Source organism: Palaemon carinicauda, chromosome 23, assembly GCF_036898095.1.
Source record: "Palaemon carinicauda isolate YSFRI2023 chromosome 23, ASM3689809v2, whole genome shotgun sequence".
NCBI classification, from domain to species: Eukaryota; Metazoa; Arthropoda; class Malacostraca; order Decapoda; family Palaemonidae; genus Palaemon; species Palaemon carinicauda.
Window position 1 is genome coordinate 100,351,449 of NC_090747.1, and position 19,673 is coordinate 100,371,121.

Below are 19,673 nucleotides of genomic sequence, written 5' to 3' on the forward strand. Positions count from 1 at the left end.
TACATGAGTCGTCAGTGGCAGATCCGCCCTTGTCCCAAGAAACTTCTAGCAGAAATATTAATGGAAATACTGATGATTCTATGGTTTCCAGCTTTTCTTGCACCCATGGCCACAAATGCCTTCAATTTCTAGTGCATAGATATAAATCCAGACATTGATCCTTGAATTGGTAGGTCTTCGTGCTGTCAAAAGGGAAGCTTGTTGAAGATCTTTGCCTACTTCAAGATACACCTTTATTGATAATTGACTAAGAGCCTGTTGAGAAAATTTTTGCACTCCAGAATAATACAGTTTTTAAGATGCTTGACTGGGTGTGTGGAATTGCAGCATCATTTAAAACCTTTCAAGAGAATTGTGTGTCCAGACTAGAGAAGACAACAAAGACCTCTATGGAGGTTTATAAACTTGACCAAACTTATTGTGAAAACACTTAATGGCTGTATCAAATTCTATCACATCTCTGGGTTTCCTTTATGGGTGGACTAATTTTGATATGCTACAGAAGTTTCAGCTAAGAATGCCAGTTTTTTCTTCCTCTAGTTCTGTGCTATTGTCTCCTGTTGTAGTGAAGAGACAAAAGGTTCTATAAGAAAGATCTGGCCCTTTTGAACTGGCACTAGTGACTCTACATTGGTCAGTGCTCTTTTGGATAACAGGGCTTGTTGGCTATTACAGGGACTTGTTGCTTTTAAGACTGGTTTCCTTCCCTTGCATTCACTGGCTATACGGTATTAGATGATGTCTAGGTGAAAGAACCTTTCTGATCTGCTCTCTACCACAGATCTCAGTGAGGTCTGTTTCCACAGACCTTATGATACTTGGGCTACAGTCTCAAGTTGGCAGCTATTCTTAAGCTATAACACATTTAGACAGACTTGTCAATCAATGCAAGTTACTCTTTAGGCCTGATCCATTGTCTAGTCAGTGTCAGCAGTTTCTTTCAATGGGAAGTGTCATTACTTGTCCTACCATCACCTAGCTGCCTCAGCCCAAGAGCCAGTAAGTGCCTTTTTTATCCAATGGAAGCTTGTGGTTATATCAGTCTTTAAGTGGAGAGGCCATGGCAGATAAAGCCCCATTTCCTGGCCTGTCACTTTTTCCAGGTTGGCTTATCTTCAAAACTTTTGAACAATGTGGACGCAGATAGGTGTGGAAATATGGGCCTCAAAGTGTTTTGAGATAAATACCAACTTTCTATCTAGGAAGCATTCAACCAGTAACATTCAAGTTCTACTCCTCTAACAGCAAGAAGTTCTGTACCTTGCACAAGGTCTTGTTTTACAAGGGCCCATTTTAGAAGTTTTCAGAAATGCTGAAATTCTCAAGTTGGCTCTTCCGAAGGTCAAGAAATGTGAAGCTGATCTTAGGCTAAGTTGCTTCCACTTCGAGCCATCTTGGTATATTCACAGCATCTGAAGTGTTCAGAAGGACTTTTTACTACTACTATAGCAGTTAAGCGTATCATCTCTGCATTACTCTTCTTCACATCTTTAATGACTGGTTGTTCTCGGGTCTATACAAGAAAGAACTTGCTCATTACTTGGCCATTCTATTTTATCTGTGGATCTTTAGTAATTGCAGATCAATCTGGAGAATTCTGATCTCTTCCATTCCACTTAGGCCATGTAATTAGGCATGTGAATCAACACTACACACATCAGTGCCATGATGTTTTAATATTCTCATACCAACAGTCAAACTCATGGTAGATGGTTATCAGGCACTGTTTTCTTGGGCCTCAAGATCCAATTCTCTCCTCTACTGCTGCTTGCAATTTGTTGAAGGGCCATAATCATGATGGAAAGCTTTTCATGCACCTCTCTCAAACCCCAAACTGCCAGATCTCTGTTGGCAGTAGTTAGATAATCTGCTGCATAGAAATCCTATTGCTTTCCTGAATTCAGAAATGTTTATGTTCTTAGAGGTATGCCAACCTAGAGTTTAGAGGTTAACCCCAGAGTTAAGTGCCTTCTTCTTCAGCCTCCAAGTCTTTGTCATGTCCAACAACACTTATAGTTTTTGCATACTTGTGTAACCAAAGGAGTACAAGCTTGGGATTTCTCTGTCATCTGATGGTAAAGAGCTTCGCTTTGGCAGAGGAGCACAACACACTTATCCTACTAAGGTTTATCCCAGGTTTTCAAATCATTGTAGCTAAACCACCCCCAGTAGGAAATGTCACCCCACTTGTTGTCAGATCGAACAGTGTGAGCAAAAGAAATAATGTCAAGGAATGGGATGATCTGGACATATGTAAGTTTCACCTTTCACACTGATCCAGCAGAGTTTGGTTAGGTTAGTCATCAATAATCTCATGTCACTATCCCAACTGGAGTAAACTCCTTAAGTGGCTGCAATTCCACAATCAAGTTACTATATCCCATAGGGACTGAAACTCTTTCCAAGATGATAAATCCTGATCAAGATTTCTAACTAAAATGAACCTTGTAAGGAAGTTGAAGTAAGGATGTTCAGAGGAACAAGAAACTTTTTTTGGTTTCCTTCCTGTTGGTGTAAATCATGTATTAAATAACCAAGTTGTTCATCTCACATCCTTAGCTACCAATAGCCAATACTTAGACCAGGAAAGACAATTAACTAATTAAAATTTTTTTTTCAAGTATGCATGAAAGTGCATGATGTCCTTTACACCGAAACTTTTGTTTTGTGGTCATGACAAATTTTTCCAGTTAAAACTTTTCAGGAATATTTCCCATCTTTGTTTCAAGGGTATTTTCAGGACCTTCAGTGTCTGATGCCCATGTTTTGGGTTTCTGAATTGGGAATCTTTTGCTCCCACGGTTGTTTCTTGTCTTGGGGTTTCTCGGTTGGTTGTTTTAGGCTTTCCATACAGGATTTCCACATCTCGATGTAGGGATTCCGTATCTACAGTTCCTGTATCAAGTATTCATGCTTTGATGATGTACACTTGCATCCAATTCATTGAACATCCTTGTCTTTGGTTCCTGTACCGACGAGTGTGCTTCAATGATTGTGTCTTGGCAATCCATGATGATTATTGTCTTGGTGATCTGTAATCAATGTTCATGACTTGGGCTTCTTTGTTTCAGACTGGTGATGGGTATTCAGGCATTACTCATTTATCTCTTGATGTCCTGTCTTGAATATTGTGCCATTATTCATGGTATTAACTAAATTCCTGTTCATAGTAAGATTCAGAGTACTTTACTCATTTTAATAGTCGTATAAGCTGTGATAACCTTCAATTGTATTGGTTTATCTCTCTTTTGAATGCAATGTTGTACAAACACATTGTCTCCATGTTAAATGCAGATAGGCTGGCTCCATGTTAAATGTAGATAGGCTGGCAATAAGTAGTATTCAATATTATACTGACTTTATCCAAAAATCAGGAACTGAAGAGGTATTGAACTTAGGTATTGAACTTTTGTTTGAGCAAGCACAGTTTGTTGAGGGAAGACTGGTGTCTTATTTTTATGATGACTAAATTCTAGAGTTGACACTGAACCAATTGTGGGAAGACAGCATTTCATGACAGAGTTGTAAAAATAGTATTAACAGAATTATGTCGGTTATCTTCCCTTTCCTTATTGATATGAATGTGCCTTTGAATTTATTTTAATGTTTGAGTAGTTTTTCTCTTGAAGCAAACACTTTTCCAAGCACTATCTGTTGAACGGCTTCTATGCTCATTCATGGATTGCAGCATAGAAAGTGAAGTTGGAAACCATGCTGTGTGACTTACTCAATATGGCAAAGTGTTGAAGACATTTGTAATACTCTATCCTGTAGAGGATGATATGGTCAGCAAGTCTTGGATAATTTATACATATATTAAGGTATTTCTTTCCTTCACTGTTTGCTATTTATATTAATTTACTATAATACACTATGAATTTTCACATTATTACTGTAGTACTTATTCTGTAAACTTTTGTTTTGGAATTTTGTGGATATTTGAATGAATCAAAGTATATAAAGTACCCCTGAGACTGTGGAACAATGCAATCTTTTAAATAACATTCTTTTGGTACTTAAAAACAAAGTGAATTTTAATCTGCTTTAAACTTTATACAAATGTGCCAACTTTAACATTTACACTTTAGCCCTTTTTGATATACAGTACATTGGAGAATTTCCTGTGTAGCACCCGTTTGATAAAATTTGTGTATGCCCGAAACCTTGTAAATGTTTGCAGAAGTTCCCAATTTTCCCTCAGAGCATACAGTTGTGGTACATAGGGATTAGTTCACATTAGTAACATAACAACAAACACTTTTTTTAAGAAAAATAATCTATATCTCAGCCCTTTCTTATAATAATTATGATTAGCTATAAAGAAGACATTACATCTGTAACGATCTTTATTCGTGAAAAGATGTGACCATTACCCCCAAAAACTCATAACAAACTTTAATAACATATACTCTGAACACTGTTAAAATGGTATAATGAGAATGTTTTGTGGGTCTTACATGATGTCTTTTTACAGATGAAAAGAGGAATGAATCGTCGAAACAAATCTTGTTACACGAGCCTTTCTTGTCGAGGATCACCGTATTGAGTTGCATTATGGTTCAGCATGTGAGTAGGGCCTATAAGAAACTTTTGAGAAAATTCAGTATGTATAACACAAGCTTCAAGGTGCGAAAATAAGAAAGCTAATCGGCTGGCCTTGTAGCAGGCTAAGTGACTACCGTACTGGAATTGAGTGTTTAATTAATATTTATATGCAGTTATTAGCCATGTTCTGATGTAAATAGTTTCCTTATGTTATATCAAGATATATATATAGATATATATATATTATGTGCAACGTGGGCATTTCCACTTAATGAATACTGTTAACTGGCAAATGAACCGTACATAAATATAACTCATGGGTTATCAAGCAAAAGATCTATCTTAGCACACACCTGCATGCAAGCAGCAGTATCAGTAGTATATTAGCAGCAGCACCATTCTCCTGACTGCTAGCATTGGCGAGTATGAATTCTGCATCAAAAGGTAGGCTTGTTTTGTTAACAGGCTGTTAAAAAAAATCCAGTGCAAAGACTGAATAAGCTGGCATACAATATTAACAATATGCTTTGCAACTTTCAAGTAAAAGTAACTAGAGTCACTACAAAAATGTTTAAAACTTTGTCTCTTTCTTGTAGCATCAAAACATGAATGTGGCCATATGCCCCTATTGCTCTCTGTCAGTTATTACTATAACTGATTCAGCAACACCAGAAGTATCCTCACACTGATGTTACCTGGGAGTCTGTAAAAGAGGTGCACCTTCTTTCTGTGAGCCTTGGTTGTTACCTCCTGTACGCCCTCTGCCAGATATAGCTGCAACGGATCTTTGTAAAGATGATAGCATCACTGATACCGTAGGTGGACCGCTCTCACCTTCACTACTTGGGTCTCTTGTTGGTTCAGCATGGTCTCTCGTCGGTTCAACGGGCTCTGAGGCAGTCTCTTCCAGTGGAGTTGGAGGAGTATCACCTGGAGGCGGAGAGCACATGCTCATTGACCGACGAGTTGCTAGCAACTGGTTGGATCTTTGGCTTCTTAGTCGGTCTTCACACAATGATCTCTGACGTGAAAGCTTTCGTTTGCGTGCACTGGTATAAACAAGTCGATCAAGTAGGAACTGTTCTGCTGGTGTCATTTTTGTGAGCTGGACTAACAATGAAGACAAACGGCGTTGCGTAGGTCCTGCTCGGCAAAGTTCTGAACTACGATTCAGTAAAAGCTGCGATCTACTGCGATATAAAGATGTGAACTGATCTTCTAAAACGGGTCTCTCATCAAGACTATACAATCGTGCATAACGTCTAAGCTTTTCTCTCTCGGTTCTAACAGCTTTTTCTAATCTTACTAAATCGCCCTCCGAAAGGGTCCCTAATTTGTCTGTTGCCAAAGCTTCATGGAGTTCAGCCAGTGCCGACTCTAAGCGGCCCTCGGCAATGTCTCTGTCAACTTGTTTGGCAACACCTCGCTGCTCCTCAGCAAGCTGTCGGGCCAATAATTGCACTTCCCAGTCTTGTGAATTCAGTTCAGTTTCACCACTTTCAGCTGGTTCAGCTTCATCATCCATCTCATCCTCATTTTCATCATCATCGTCATCACCACCATCATCATCCTCACCATCAACAAGAAAAATATCTTCAGATATTTGGTCATCATCAACCAATTCCTCATCAAATTCATTTTCATAGTTTTGTGATAATTCCCCAAATAATACATGATCTTCATCGGATGAGAATGAGCATAGGTCCTCGTCAGTTGAAGACCCAATATCTAATATTATATGATTGGGATCATTAGTAGTTTCCAACGACCTAGCAAATCGGTTGGGATGAATAGGACGCTGGTCAAGAGAACTCTGTCTGGGCCAAGATCGCCGAGCTCCAAGAGGCGCATGCATCCTTTCAGGAGAACCATCTGGAGACTGATGAATGATGGACTCTATTGAATTGCATCTCTGAAACAGAATAAAGGAAAATTAATATGGTAGACGAATCACGAAAACACAAAGATGAATTAAAATATTTCATGTACAAATTACAATAAAATTGAATGGTTAGCCTAAGAGATTTATATAACTGACATTTAATGAAATTGTAATTTTTTGTTGGACATGTTTTTCATTAAAAGATTAAAAAGTTTCTTTCACTATTATTTCTGCCCATAAGAAGGTTATTAAATATAGTATGCCTTGGTTTATCTCTCCAGATGGCATAAAAGGCTCTCAGCAGCCACTGATTGGCACTTACTGCCTTAGTTTCATTCTTTTTGTGTTTCATCTGTTCCCCTTCAATCTCTTTCCACTTACCAGTCCAAATATTTCAAATGTTACCTTTATCTCATTTAAACCAAAATCCTTACAGTAAACCCACTCTGTCTAAAATACTTTGTTACCTTTATCTCATTTAAAATAAAATTATTACAGCAAACTCTAAACCTCTTGACTGAAGAAATTTAACTTTTTTTGATGGACAATGGATGTCAGTCAATGAGAGTTATAACAAAAGTAATTTTTTTCTTTTCCTAAATTATACAAACCTTAACTTTTTTTGATGGACAATGGATGTCAGTCAATGAGAGTTATAACAAAAGTAATTTTTTTCTTTTCCTAAATTATACAAACCTGAGTTCATTAATAAGAATATGATTTCAGTAAAACTGGAACGTCTATTTAAACTCGTAACGAGGTCATTGTAATTGCTGGTGGGTGGAAGATAAGCCTCGCCCACCCAACAGTCAGCGAAGCTCTTGCTTTTGACCTTTGACCACCTAGGGCTTGCAGGGTCCTTGAAGCGAGGAGTGTAACTTGAAGGACTAAGGGTTTGCAAAAATTCTTCAAAGATCTGTGATTTGTTCCTACATAGATACAAACCATTTCCTTTAAAAGTCTAAAGGCTGCTCATGAATGGCATAAGGAAGGGAGAGTGACATTGCCCTAGAGACTGACCATATATACATATGTTCAGTGCCCAAGCCCCCTCTCCACCCAAGCTAAGACCAAGGAGGCCCAGGCAATAGCTGCTGATGACTCAGCAGATAGACCTATAGGCTCTCCCAAACCCCCCATCCTTAGCTCCCAAGGTGAGGGTGCAGCAACTAAAGAAACTAATGAGTTTGAGCGGGACTCGAACACCAGTCTGGCATTCACCAGTCAGGGACGTTACCCCATTGGACAACACAACCCTTGTCCATCATGAGACATATCTTTTTGGAGGGAGGAAATCCCTAGAATCAAAACTGGCCAGTTTACTTTCTCTGGATTGTCAAGGCACTCGGTCCTATAAGGGAGCGGAGTGAGGATTCGTGTCTACCGCCTAGTGACCTGGGGCATAGAGATGTTGCAGGTGTTGGGCTAAGTCCCTATCAGGTGACTGGTAGACGGTCATGGAAGAACTTACATCTGTGTAGGATATATGGACATTTATGAGAAATTAGTTTGCATACATTTTGCACATTCCCCTTGTCTCTGAGGAGGGGGCAAAACTTCTTAACAAGAATTTTCTGTAAAGAAAAGTTGCTTGCTGATGAAGCTTACTTGCATCTAGTGTCCGGTCCTGCAAATAACGGCAAGACTGCTTCACCCCAGGAAAGATGAGGAAAAAGCCTTTCTCACCTTTCATTCTGAACTTACTTGGACAAAATGCTTCTGCTACATGAGGATCTAGGTTTGCTATGCAACCTGTTGCGCAGCTACCACCGACCCAAGGGTGAAGGTATTTAGGGACATGTGATTATACACCCATAGGGTCTGTAGCAGGCAATGAAGGTCCTCTGTCGTTTCCAGACTCGTACCTTCAACACCTCCGTGACTGACAGGTTCTTCCTCAAACCTAGGGTAGATGCGATCCCTTTAACTTTTTTTATTCGAGCCCGAGATTGTCCATCTGTTCTCTCAACGGCTGCAGGATAAGCACGTCTGATTGTCTCACGAAGCCAGAAAAAAATGGTGTTCTTGGATAGCTTCTTTACCCTTCCAGGGGGGAGAAAGTCTCTCTAGTGCTCCAACCTGAAGCACCGAGTCCTCTTCAGGTAGTGCTCTTACAACGTAGAAGCAAGTCATCATGATCTCAGCTATTCGCTTTTTGTAAGGAAGAGATGGAGAAGGACTCAAACCTAGATCATGATCAGCTAGGTTCTGCGTATTGGCCATGAACTTCAGATCAAAAGGGGAGGAGACCTTATTCCATCATTCATTGTGGCTTGTGTCATATATAGGAAGAGATGGAGACATAATCAAACCTGGAGTTGTAAACAGCTAGGTTTTGCCTATTGGCCATGAACTCAAGGGGACCTTAATCCATCCTTCAGTGTGGCTTATGTTATACAAGTGTCATACTGCTCGCCTACACACTTCGCTGAGGCAAAGGCTAATAAGACGAAAGTCTCGAGGGTCTGAACCCTATCTCATACCCGTTTCAAGGGGTCGTATGGGGCCTGCTTGAGAGACCTGAGGACTCGAGTGATGTCCCATTCCAGTGGCTCAAGTTCCCTTGGAGGCCAAGACTGTATGAAGCTCCTCATGAGCATAAACAATTCACAATAAGATGATAGGTCTAAACCCTTAGTCTGAAAACCTGGCTCAAGGCTGTTCAAGAGCCTTTCATCTCAGAAGCTAAGACTCCTCAGCCACTTGACAAGGAAATCAACAATCAATTGCTTTTCAACCAGAGGTATCCTCCTATGACACCAATTGAAGGAGGTGCCCCTCTTCCCTAGATAGACAGATGCAGAGGAATTTGCAGGTATCCAGATGTGTCCTGTGCAGTGCTACATAAAAACCCTTTGGCTCAGAGATGCTGGATACTAGCCAACCATGAAGAAAGAGGCAGATCATTTGGTGTGTGGCCACTTTGGAGCCACCAGAGTCATCCCGAGACCTAATGTCATCAACAGTACACTGATTAATTAGCAAATGAGGTAGAAGGTTGGAAAGGCTTATGCATCCAAATTGTTCCAGAGGTGTTGGAAGGAGTCATTGAATATTGACATGTCTGGAACTAGAGAGCAGAATGCCAAGTTCCTTATCCAATCAGGTGGCGAACACGTCGATAGATGATGAACCCCAAAGAGCAACAGCAAGAAGCCTTTCTGGACTTAAGTAAGGACCATTCTGATCTTACAACTTGTCCCTGGCAACTAAGCATGTCTACAAGAACACTCCTCTTTCCTTGGATGAACCTCGCTGAAAGCTCTACCACGGTGTTAACTGACCAAGTATGCACCTGCTTTGTAAAATTGTAAAGGGTCTGTGAAACAATAACCCCTTACTATTGATGTACACCACGATGGTAGTGCTGTTGCTCATCAACTACCAAGTGCTCTATTAAATTCTGTTGGAAGGCTTGTCATGGCAGCACAACTGATTACATCTCCAGCAAATTGCTACGCAGGTGGACCATATCCCTGAGACGGTTTCATTCCTTGGGTTGCTCTCTCTATCTCTTCTTGGATGCATGTGAACAGCAGCATTTCTGTAAATGGGGAGTAGAGTGGAGTTCTCTGATGATGTTTGCATCATTGGGCCCCCTACCCCCATGGCTAGATCATCCTGAACTTCTAGTTCCACTGCAACCAGATGGTAAGAGGGATCATTGGCTGCTGACCAGTGACCCTTAAAATACCACTGGAGTGATTGCTGCTCGATTGCATAGGGACCTGGCGAATAGAGACCAATGTCATGGGGATGGATGTGCATCAGGGGTTGCATCTGAAGGTTTGCAGCCGAGGGTAAGGTCAAAGATACTAAAATGCTGGGGGGATTTAAGAAGACACATTTTTTCCCTCAAACCAGACTTCAGTCGTCAAAGATTTGGGGGCCACCAACGATGATGTTGTGGGAGAGGATACAGGTTCCTCCCCAACAACAGTTGAGGACTCTCTGATGGTTAATACATGTAACAACTCCTCCACAGGTGGAAAAGCAGAAAGGGAAGTCTTCAAGGTCCTAGTATCAGCCAACAACTTCCAATATATTCTCAGCAGATGGAACGCCAGTGATGTCCAAGGAAAACCACAACAGAATGTAAACTCCAAGGGAAAGACATTGGAGTAAGGGATATTCTGCTTTGCCTGGGGGAAGCCCCGAGTGCAAGTCTAAGTTTCCTCCCTCCTTAGGACCCAGACCAAGAGGAATCTGAAGAGGCACAACCGATCAAGAAGTGGAAGATGAGGAGCTAGAGAGTTCCTTAAGTAACAGATTGGGTATTGTCACATCTGAAGCCTAAGAATCCCTCTTGGTCGCCACCGAACTCACCCACTGCAAAGGACATAAATTCCCTTCGTCACCAGGGGATGACTGTGGACAGTAATGCCACTGTAAAAACCACAAGGTGATAAGGATCCACTTCTAGGTTAGACAAACATCACATTTTATGCCCGGTTTATTAGGGCACAACACATGTCTGCACTTCATACGTCAAACACAATGTTTGTGAAAGTAAAAGATTAAAATAGCCAGGTGAGGTAGCAAGAAGTATCTCTATACAGCTTGGAGCAGAAATTAAAGTGAGATCTTTGCTGACTCCAGCTGGCAACTAAAATCACCTGATAAAGTGCCATTCCAGCATCCCTGAAATAACACTCCTATTAAAGGACTTGGGTGTGTATTTGTGTAGGAACAAATAAACAAACCATTACACAAAATTATGAATATAATAAAACTTTCAGATTCCAAAAGAAACAATCTTACCTGTACAGTATTCATGAAGTACAACATTGTACATTTCATAATGGCAGTGTCTGTGATAAACCTACCTGAAAATTACTCTTACCACCTGTGATAAACATACCTGAAAGTTACTGTGCGAGTTATTGGGCTACAAATATAAAACACTTGGGCAATATAATAGTCTCTGTAATTCAATAAGGTTACTTGAATTAAAATTTAGGATGGTTGGATTACACACTAAACAAATAAGTATACTGATATAAATATATTAATTTAAACAAATAAGTATACTGATATAAATATATTAATGTGGCACCAGGCACATGTCAAATTCCGACACCACCTAAGAAACCAGATAAGGGGGGATCTGAAATAAAGCATTTCCACATAAACACAATATAGAAAAGTTAATTCTAGTACAACTGCCATTGCTGTTAAGTATTCCTGACAAGATGTTGAGAGACGAATGGTGATGCACCTCTGATGATATGCCAACTGAAGAATGCATCTTACCAGTTAGGACAATTTGCTAAACATAAGTGTCCTTTCAAGGCATGTCCTAAATTTTGGAACCAAGAAATTAGAGACCAAATATATCATGCATCACCAAATACAGTAACTGGTCTATAAGATATGACATGCAATTCATTTATAAAGGGATCTATGTGTGGACACAGTAACTACTCACACACCCAAGCTGTCTACAGGTTGCTATGTTTACAAAGGGATACATATGCAAAATAACATACAATACACTTAACACAAACATATCTATGATATATATCGAAAACTCTTAAACTAAACACGTAAACACTCCATGAGCCTTAAGTCAATGAAAAGTAGACACAATTAGCAGAGAAAATGAAAAAAAATCAATTAAAACTATTAGGGCAGTGATAATGTTATCCCATACTTTGATACCTCATGCAAGTAATAATAGTAACCTTTTTAAGCCAGAAGGTATAGAAAAACTAATGCTAATAGGAGCTATAAATAACTAATAGTAGGTAGCCAATGAGGATGTATAAAATTTCCTCGTTAGATGGTAAATGTCGTATAATGAGTTCTAAGATGTGGTGCTACTGCTCCCACTCTGTCTGCATTAGTATTGGCTAACCAGGATAATCCTAGCCTTGTATACCTTGCCATGTGTTGGACACGTCATCTCTCTTGGGGCGTGCGAAGAGCATCTCCAAGCAATCTCCATCTGTCCCTCTCTATGATCTCATCCACACAAACCATTTCAATAAGCAATGCACTGACTCGAGGGTGTATGCCAAAGTGACACTCATTAGCATTTTACAGGTCGACCAATTGGCATATACTGTATATGTTCTTGTATGGCCATTATGGTCTGATGTTGAACAAGCTACCTTTTTCTTTCCCACTGCTATCTGTATATTAAGGGTTGGTTTCCTGATTCATTCTCTCTAATGTCTTCTATCAAAGGCATCCTCTTCTCTCCGTATCATTCTTCACCTTGTCTCGCCATCTAATTCTCTGTATCCCTCTTGATCTCACTCCCCAAAAGGTTCCTCCAAAGCCCTCCTCACTCTCCCCACCATCCACTCTTAACAAGTGCCCCCACCATCTCAGTCATGACACACTTATTGCCTCTGTAACCTTCATTACACCTGCCATTCTTCTTATTTCATCATTTTCCAATCTTTCAAATAGTTTCCATCCATTTCCTATTCTCTCAAGTTTTTCCAGCAATTAAGTTGTTATAAGGAGATGAACGGATTGAAAAGGACTTGGGCCTGAACATTACCCCCGATCATTATTATTATTACAAGCTAAGCTACAACCCTAGTTTTAAAAGCAGGATGCTAGAGGCGTTGGTTTTAACAGGGAAAAATAGCCCAGTGAGGAAAAGAAATTAGGAAACAGGTAGAATAGTGTACCTGAGTGTATCCTCAAGCAAGACACTTCTAACCCAAGATGGTGGAAGACCATGTAGTACAGGGGTTATGGCACTACCCAAGACTAGAGAATAATGGTTTGATTTTGGAGTGTCCTTGTGCAGTATTTAATGACATGAGTGAAGAAGATTTTTTTCTTGTCTTAGTGTTGCCAAATGTATGGAGAAAGAGGAGACTGTGTAAAGACTATTTACTATTTGGTGCATGTGTAGGCAAAGGAAAAATGAGCCGTAGGTTTTAGTTTGGCCAAGGTACCAGCCACCCATCGACATACTACCACTAGAGAGTTATTGGGTCCTTTTTCTGGCCAGATAGTACTATACTGGATCCCTCTCTGGTTACGGCTCATTTCCCCTTTGCCTACATATACACTGAATAGTCTAGCTTTTTCCTCTTTTCTTATACATCTGACAATACGATAACTGAAAAACTCTTCTTCTCTCAAGGGCTAACTGCTGCACTGTAATAGTTCAGTGGCTACTTTCAACTTGTTAAGAGTTGAAGAGACTCTTTAGCTATACAGTAGCAAACACAGCTAATGTATATAGTCTTGGGAGGGCCATAGCCTCTGTGCCATGGTCTTCCATTGTTTTGGGTTAGAATTCTCTGGCTTGAGGGTACAACTCGAGCACACTATTCTATCCGATTCCTTATTTTCTTTCCCCACTGAGCTATTTTCCTTGTTGGGGCCATTGGGCTTATAGCATCTTACTTTTCAAACTAAGTTTGTAACTTAGCTAATAATAATAATAATAACCAGAGAGGGATCCAATGTAGTACTATCTGGCCAGTCAAAGGACCCAATAACTCTCCAGTGGTAGAATCCCACTTCCATGAGGAAGGTTGAGGATTCCAAGCTGTCAATATAGACTTTTACTTCCATTTTAGAATGAAAGAGCCAAAGTATTTTAAGAAAGTTTAAGAACTCTATATTTTGTAAGTATCTTCTATAGAAATTTGCTGGGCACCATGTCAAATACAGTACCTTGGTAAGGATATTAACCACTACTGCATGTATAAGTATTTTGCGCTCAATTTTTCACCTATATTTGCCTCTTTCCCTCCTAAGACCACACTGGGTCTCTGGTTACACAGATTCAGCAACTGTACAGTACTGTGTATGTTTAGTGAGGCATGAGAGCATATCTACCTGGTATTTTTTACTAGCTGTAAACGGAAGTAAGATATATTTTGGCTGATGTTGCAGTAACTTCTCTCTACTTACATAAGAATAATTTTGGTCTGGATTTCTGTACAGTACTGAATTTACTTTTCCCTCTATATGACATATATGATCTTAAGCAGATCCTTTTTGTGAAGGTTGAAAATTTCACCAAGAATGCTGTCAGTGACACTCTCTCTCTTTAATGCCTTTTACAGTATTATGACTCAGACCTTCATGCAATTCTTAAAGCTTGTTGAGGTCCTAGGTGAATGGTAGGTTAGGCATGACATCAATAACTCTCTCATCAAAAGCAATATGAGAATTCATCGTAGTCCTTCCAATTGTGTTTCTCTTAGGGCCATAGATGGATTTGATGACAGTATAAAAGCCTTGCATATGCTTTTTGGTCATTAAAAGCTTGAATGTTTGTAGTCCTTTCTACCCACCAGCAGTTTTATAGCATACATATTCGATGTTCTGGTTCTGACCTGAAGTCCCTCCATCTTTGAACCAGTGCAGATGTGTGGGGTTTTGCAAGATATGCATCAAGTGCTATCCATTTTTGTTCAAGTAATTGTTGTATCTTATAAGACATTCAATTGAACCAACTTGCATGAGAATGTTCTGTGAAGCCAATAGTTGCTTTTGCAACATCTAATATCAGTTTGTAGAACCTTGTCCACTCATTGTCTAGAATAGATACTTATCAGGAATATTGGTTACAAAAACAAGGCCCTTGGAAATTTGAGCACAAAAATGGTCTTTTGTCTCCTGCATTCTTAGCACACCACAGTTCAGTTTCTTGGACATAACCTGCTTACAAATTTAATGTCTGATTTTGAATCTGAAAATGGATTTCACTGGTCAAACGATCTGTCCAACATTCCACTTCAAGCATGACTCGCTTTATGCTTACATATATGAGTAGTGGCTCGGTCTAAAGACTGAGCATGTGCTAATGCTTGAATCTCTGATGCATCTATGTGTTTTTGAACTTGTCCTTTAGCTGGAATATCATGTTTGTAATGATAAGATTGTGGAGAGTATCCCAAGGCCATTATCATTCATATTGCCAGTACTATAGATCTATGGCACCTCCTCTTTAGAGCCTTGTTTATCCTAACATAAGCACAGAAATCTCCTGGGAGTTAACTCTCACTTGTTGCAGCCATTTCTATATTGTACCTACAAAGACCGTTGGCAACTATTGCAGTTCTCTTGGGTGGTTTTTGTATCAGTAGTCTGATCTTGGAGAGTTATGTTCCCGAATCCTTTGATTAGTTCGATTCATTTTTTTGTAACTGCTGAATACAGCATCTGAATGTTCATGGCTAGGTACCTAGATCAAATTTGGAGTAGGCAATGTTTTGTCCACTTTGGCTAGGCCCCTCCCTTTATAATCTGTGAAACTCCTTAAAATAAACAGCTCAATTGTGCATACACTGCTGAAATAGTGGTCTACTGCAGAATTTACCTACTTAATATGCACTGCCCCTTTTATAGGACTCTGGCCATGAGCTGCCAGCCCAAATGCAGACCTGCCCCATCACCAAGGAGACATGGTAATTGGTGAAGATGAGGAACTAAGTGGTTGCCTTAAGACATTATTATTATCAGATGAAGCCTTGAGCTAAAATTCACAAACTTGACTAGGCAGCTCCAATGCAGAGTAATGGTGAAGTAAAATGTTATTTTTATTAGTAAAATAAATTTTTGAATATACTTACCCGATAATCATGTAGCTGTCAACTCCGTTGCCCGACAGAATTCTATGGAGGGATACGCCAGCTATCACAATACTAGAAGGGGGTGTATTTACCAGCGCCACCTGTGGCCAGGTACTCAAGTACTTCTTGTTGACACCTCCTCAATTATTCCTCGGTCCACTGGTTCTCTATGGGGAGGAAGGGAGGGTCGATTAAATCATGATTATCGGGTAAGTATATTCAAAAATTTATTTTACTAATAAAAATAACATTTTTCAATATTAAACTTACCCGATAATCATGTAGCTGATTCACACCCAGGGGGGTGGGTGAAAAACCAGTGTACAAGACTAAAGGATAGCTAAGTATCCCGTATTTCATATAATCAGTTATCCACAATAACAATGAAATAATAAGTACCTGGTAAGGAAGTCGACTTGAACCGTTACTCTGCCTTTAATAAGATCGTCTTCCTTACTGAGCGCAGCGTTCCTCTTGGGAGGCTGAATCAACTCAAAGGTGCTAAAGTATACAGGGCTGCAACCCATACTAAAGGACCTCATCACAACCTTTAACCTCGGCGCTTCTCAAGAAAGAATTGACCACCCGCCAAATCAACAAGGATGTGGAAGGCTTCTTAGCCGACCGTACAACCCATAAAAAGTATTCAAGAGAAAGGTTAAAAGGTTATGGGATTATGGGAATGTAGTGGCTGAGCCCTCGCCTACTACTGCATTCGTTGCTACGAATGATCCCAGGGTGTAGCAGTACTCGTAAAGAGACTGGACATCTTTGAGATAGAATGATGCAAACACTGACTTGCTTCTCCAATAGGTTGCATCCATAACACTCTGCAGAGAATGGTTCTGTTTGAAGGCCACTGAAGTAGCCACAGCTCCCACTTCATGTGTCCTTACCTTCAGCAAAGCAAGGTCTTCTTCCTTCAGATGAGAATGTGTTTCTCTAATCAGAAGCCTGAATAGTAAGAAACTGAGTTCTTAGAACTTGGAAAAGAAGGTTTCTTGATAGCACACTATAAGGCTTCTGATTGTCCTTGTAAAGGTTAAGACCTTTTTAGATAGTACCTAAGAGCTCTAACTGGGCAAAGTACTCTCTTCAGATCATTCCCCACCAAGTTGGACAGGCTTGGGATCTCGAACGACTTAGGCCAAGGACGTGAAGGAAGCTCGTTTAGCAAAAACCGAGCGGCAAGGAACATGTAGCCGTTTCAGATGTGAAAACAATGATCCTGCTGAAGGTGTGGATCTCACTTACTCTTTTAGCTGTTGTCAAGCACACGAGGAAAAGAGTTTTTAATGTGAGGTCCTAAAAAGAGGCTGATTGGAGAGGTTCAAATCTTGATGACATAAGGAACCTTAGGACCACGTCTAGATTCCAGCCTGGAGTGGACAACCGACGTTCCTTTGAGGTCTCAAAAGACCTAGGGAGGTCCTGTAGATCTTTGTTGGTGGAAAGATCCAAGCCTCTGTGGCGGAAAACCGCTGCCAACACACTTCTGTAACCCTTGATCGTAGGAGCTGAAAGGGATCTTACTTTCCTTAGATATAACAGGAAGTCAGCAATCTGGGTTACAGTGGTACTGGTTGAGGAAACTGCATTGGTCTTGTACCAGCTACGGAAGACTTCCCCTTGAGACTGATAGATTCTGAGAGTGGATGTTCTCCTTGCTTTGGCAATCGCTCTGGCTGCCTCCTTCGAAAAGCCCCTAGCTCTTGAGAGTGTTTCGAAAGTCTGAAGGCAGTCAGACGAAGAGCGTGGAGGATTGGGTGTACCTTCTTTACGTGAGGTAGACTTAGAAGGTTCACTCCTAGAGGAAGAGTCCTGGGAATGTCGACCAGCCATGCAGTACCTCTAAGAACCATTCTCTCGCGGACCAGAGCGGAGCCAACCAACGTCAGCCGTGTCCCTTTGTGAGAGGAGAACTTCTGAAGTACCCTGTTGACAATCTTGAACGGCGGGAATGCATACAGGTCGAGGTGGAACCAATCCAGCAGAAAAGCATCCACGTGAACTGCTGCTGGGTCTGGAATCGGAGAACAATACAACAGGAGTCTCTAGGTTATCGAGGTAGTGAACAGATCTATGGTTGGCTGACCCCACAGGGCCCAAAGTCTGTTGCAAACATTCTTGAGAAGGGTCCACTCTGTGGGGATGACCTGACCCTTCCGTCTGAGGTGATCTGCCATGACATTCATACCGCCCTGAATGAACCTCGTTACCAGTTAGCTTTCGATCTTAAGACCAGATGAGTAGGTCCCTTGCGATCTAGAACAACTTCCACGAAAGAGTCCCTCCCTGCTTGAAGATGTAAGCCAGGGCTGTGGTGTTGTCAGAGTCCACCTCCACCACTTTGTTAAGCTGGAGGGACTTGAAGTTTATCAAGGCCAGAATAACCGCCAACAACTTCTTGCAAATGATGTGAAGTGTCCTTTGCTCCTGATTCCATGTTCCCGAGCATTCTTGTCCGTCCAAAGTCGCACCCCAGCCCATGTCTGATGCGTCCGAGAGGAGACGGCGGTCGTGTTTCTGAACAGCCAAAGGTAGACTTCCTTGAGAAGAAAGCTGTTCTTACACCACGCGAGAGAAGACCTCCTCTCTTCGGAAACAGGAACTGAGACCGTCTCTAGCGTCATGTCCTTTATCCAGTGAGCAGCTAGATGATACTGAAGGGGGGGAAGGTGGAGTCTCCCTAACACGATGAACAGGGCCAGCGATGAAAGTGTCCCTGTTAGACTCATCCACTACCTGACTGAGCATCGGTTCCTTCTCAGCATGCTCTGGATGCATTCTAGGGCTTGGAAGATCCTTGGGGCCGACGGAAAAGTCCGAAAAGCTCGACTCTGAAGATCCATACCCAAGGAGACAATGGTCTGGGATGGAACGAGCTGAGACTTCTCAAAATTGACCAGGAGGCCCAGTTCCTTGGTCAGATCCATAGTCCATTTGAAAATCTCCAGACAGCGACGACTTGTGGGAGCTCTTAAAAGCCAGTCGTCTGACGGAGCCGGACACAAGATCATGATACTGCTGCACAGTCTGTGAACTGTCAATCATGGGCAAGCGAGGAAGTACAGTGACAACCCGAATCTGTCTAGACTGTCTGGGTCGTACAGACAACTCCTTATCGGGTTGCTGAGGTTGCCGCACTGCGTCACAACAAGTCACTTCTGTTGGTTGTTGAACGTCTTCCCCGTGACACATTGACTCCGTAAACAAAAAATCCTCTAACAAGGACTAAGCTTGGACTGCATGTCATGCAACACAGCTCAAGGTCTATGGGAGCAGGTGTGGTAACAGACGGGATTAGCGACTGAAGTGGAACCATTACTTTCCCTGGAAGCATGTTATGCTTAAATAAAAGTCCATAAGAGGTTATGCAGCTAAAGGCTCCCTCCAAATGACAGAGTCCTCAAGGGAATATCAGAAGGAGGGAGAAAAGAACTTTCTCATCTACAAGGACCATATCCTAGAAAAGCTAAGTTCTCTCAGTGAGGGTTCACTGGTGCAAAAGCAGCAGACTAGAAGGCAACGTTATGAAACTGCTTGACAGTCTAGTGAGTTGGCAACAACCAAAGATGTGTGACTGAGAAGCATGCGGTAAGGTATGCAGAGCATGATGTATGCAGAGTATGCTGTCTGCAGAGCATGCTGTATGTAGAGCATGTTGTATGCAGAGCATGCTGAATGCAGAG

At 41.1% G+C, this 19,673-nt stretch overlaps 2 protein-coding genes across 2 annotated transcripts in view; one reads left to right on the forward strand and one right to left on the reverse strand.

Annotated features, from left to right (window-relative positions):
* LOC137617308 (rab-like protein 3) overlaps positions 1-4,626 on the forward strand; it is a 59,809-nt gene extending 55,183 nt beyond the window's left edge. The window contains exon 6 of the mRNA XM_068347314.1: positions 4,475-4,626. The gene's annotated coding sequence lies outside the window, so the exon portion shown is untranslated. The remainder of the gene's footprint in view (positions 1-4,474) is intronic.
* Positions 4,627-5,131: 505 nt separating this feature from the next.
* The window catches only part of LOC137617305 (uncharacterized), a 150,703-nt gene continuing 136,161 nt past the window's right edge, over positions 5,132-19,673 (reverse strand). Inside the window, exon 19 of the mRNA XM_068347310.1 lies at positions 5,132-6,457. Within this exon, the coding sequence (XP_068203411.1) occupies positions 5,237-6,457 (1,221 nt within the window). The 3' untranslated portion in view covers positions 5,132-5,236. The remainder of the gene's footprint in view (positions 6,458-19,673) is intronic.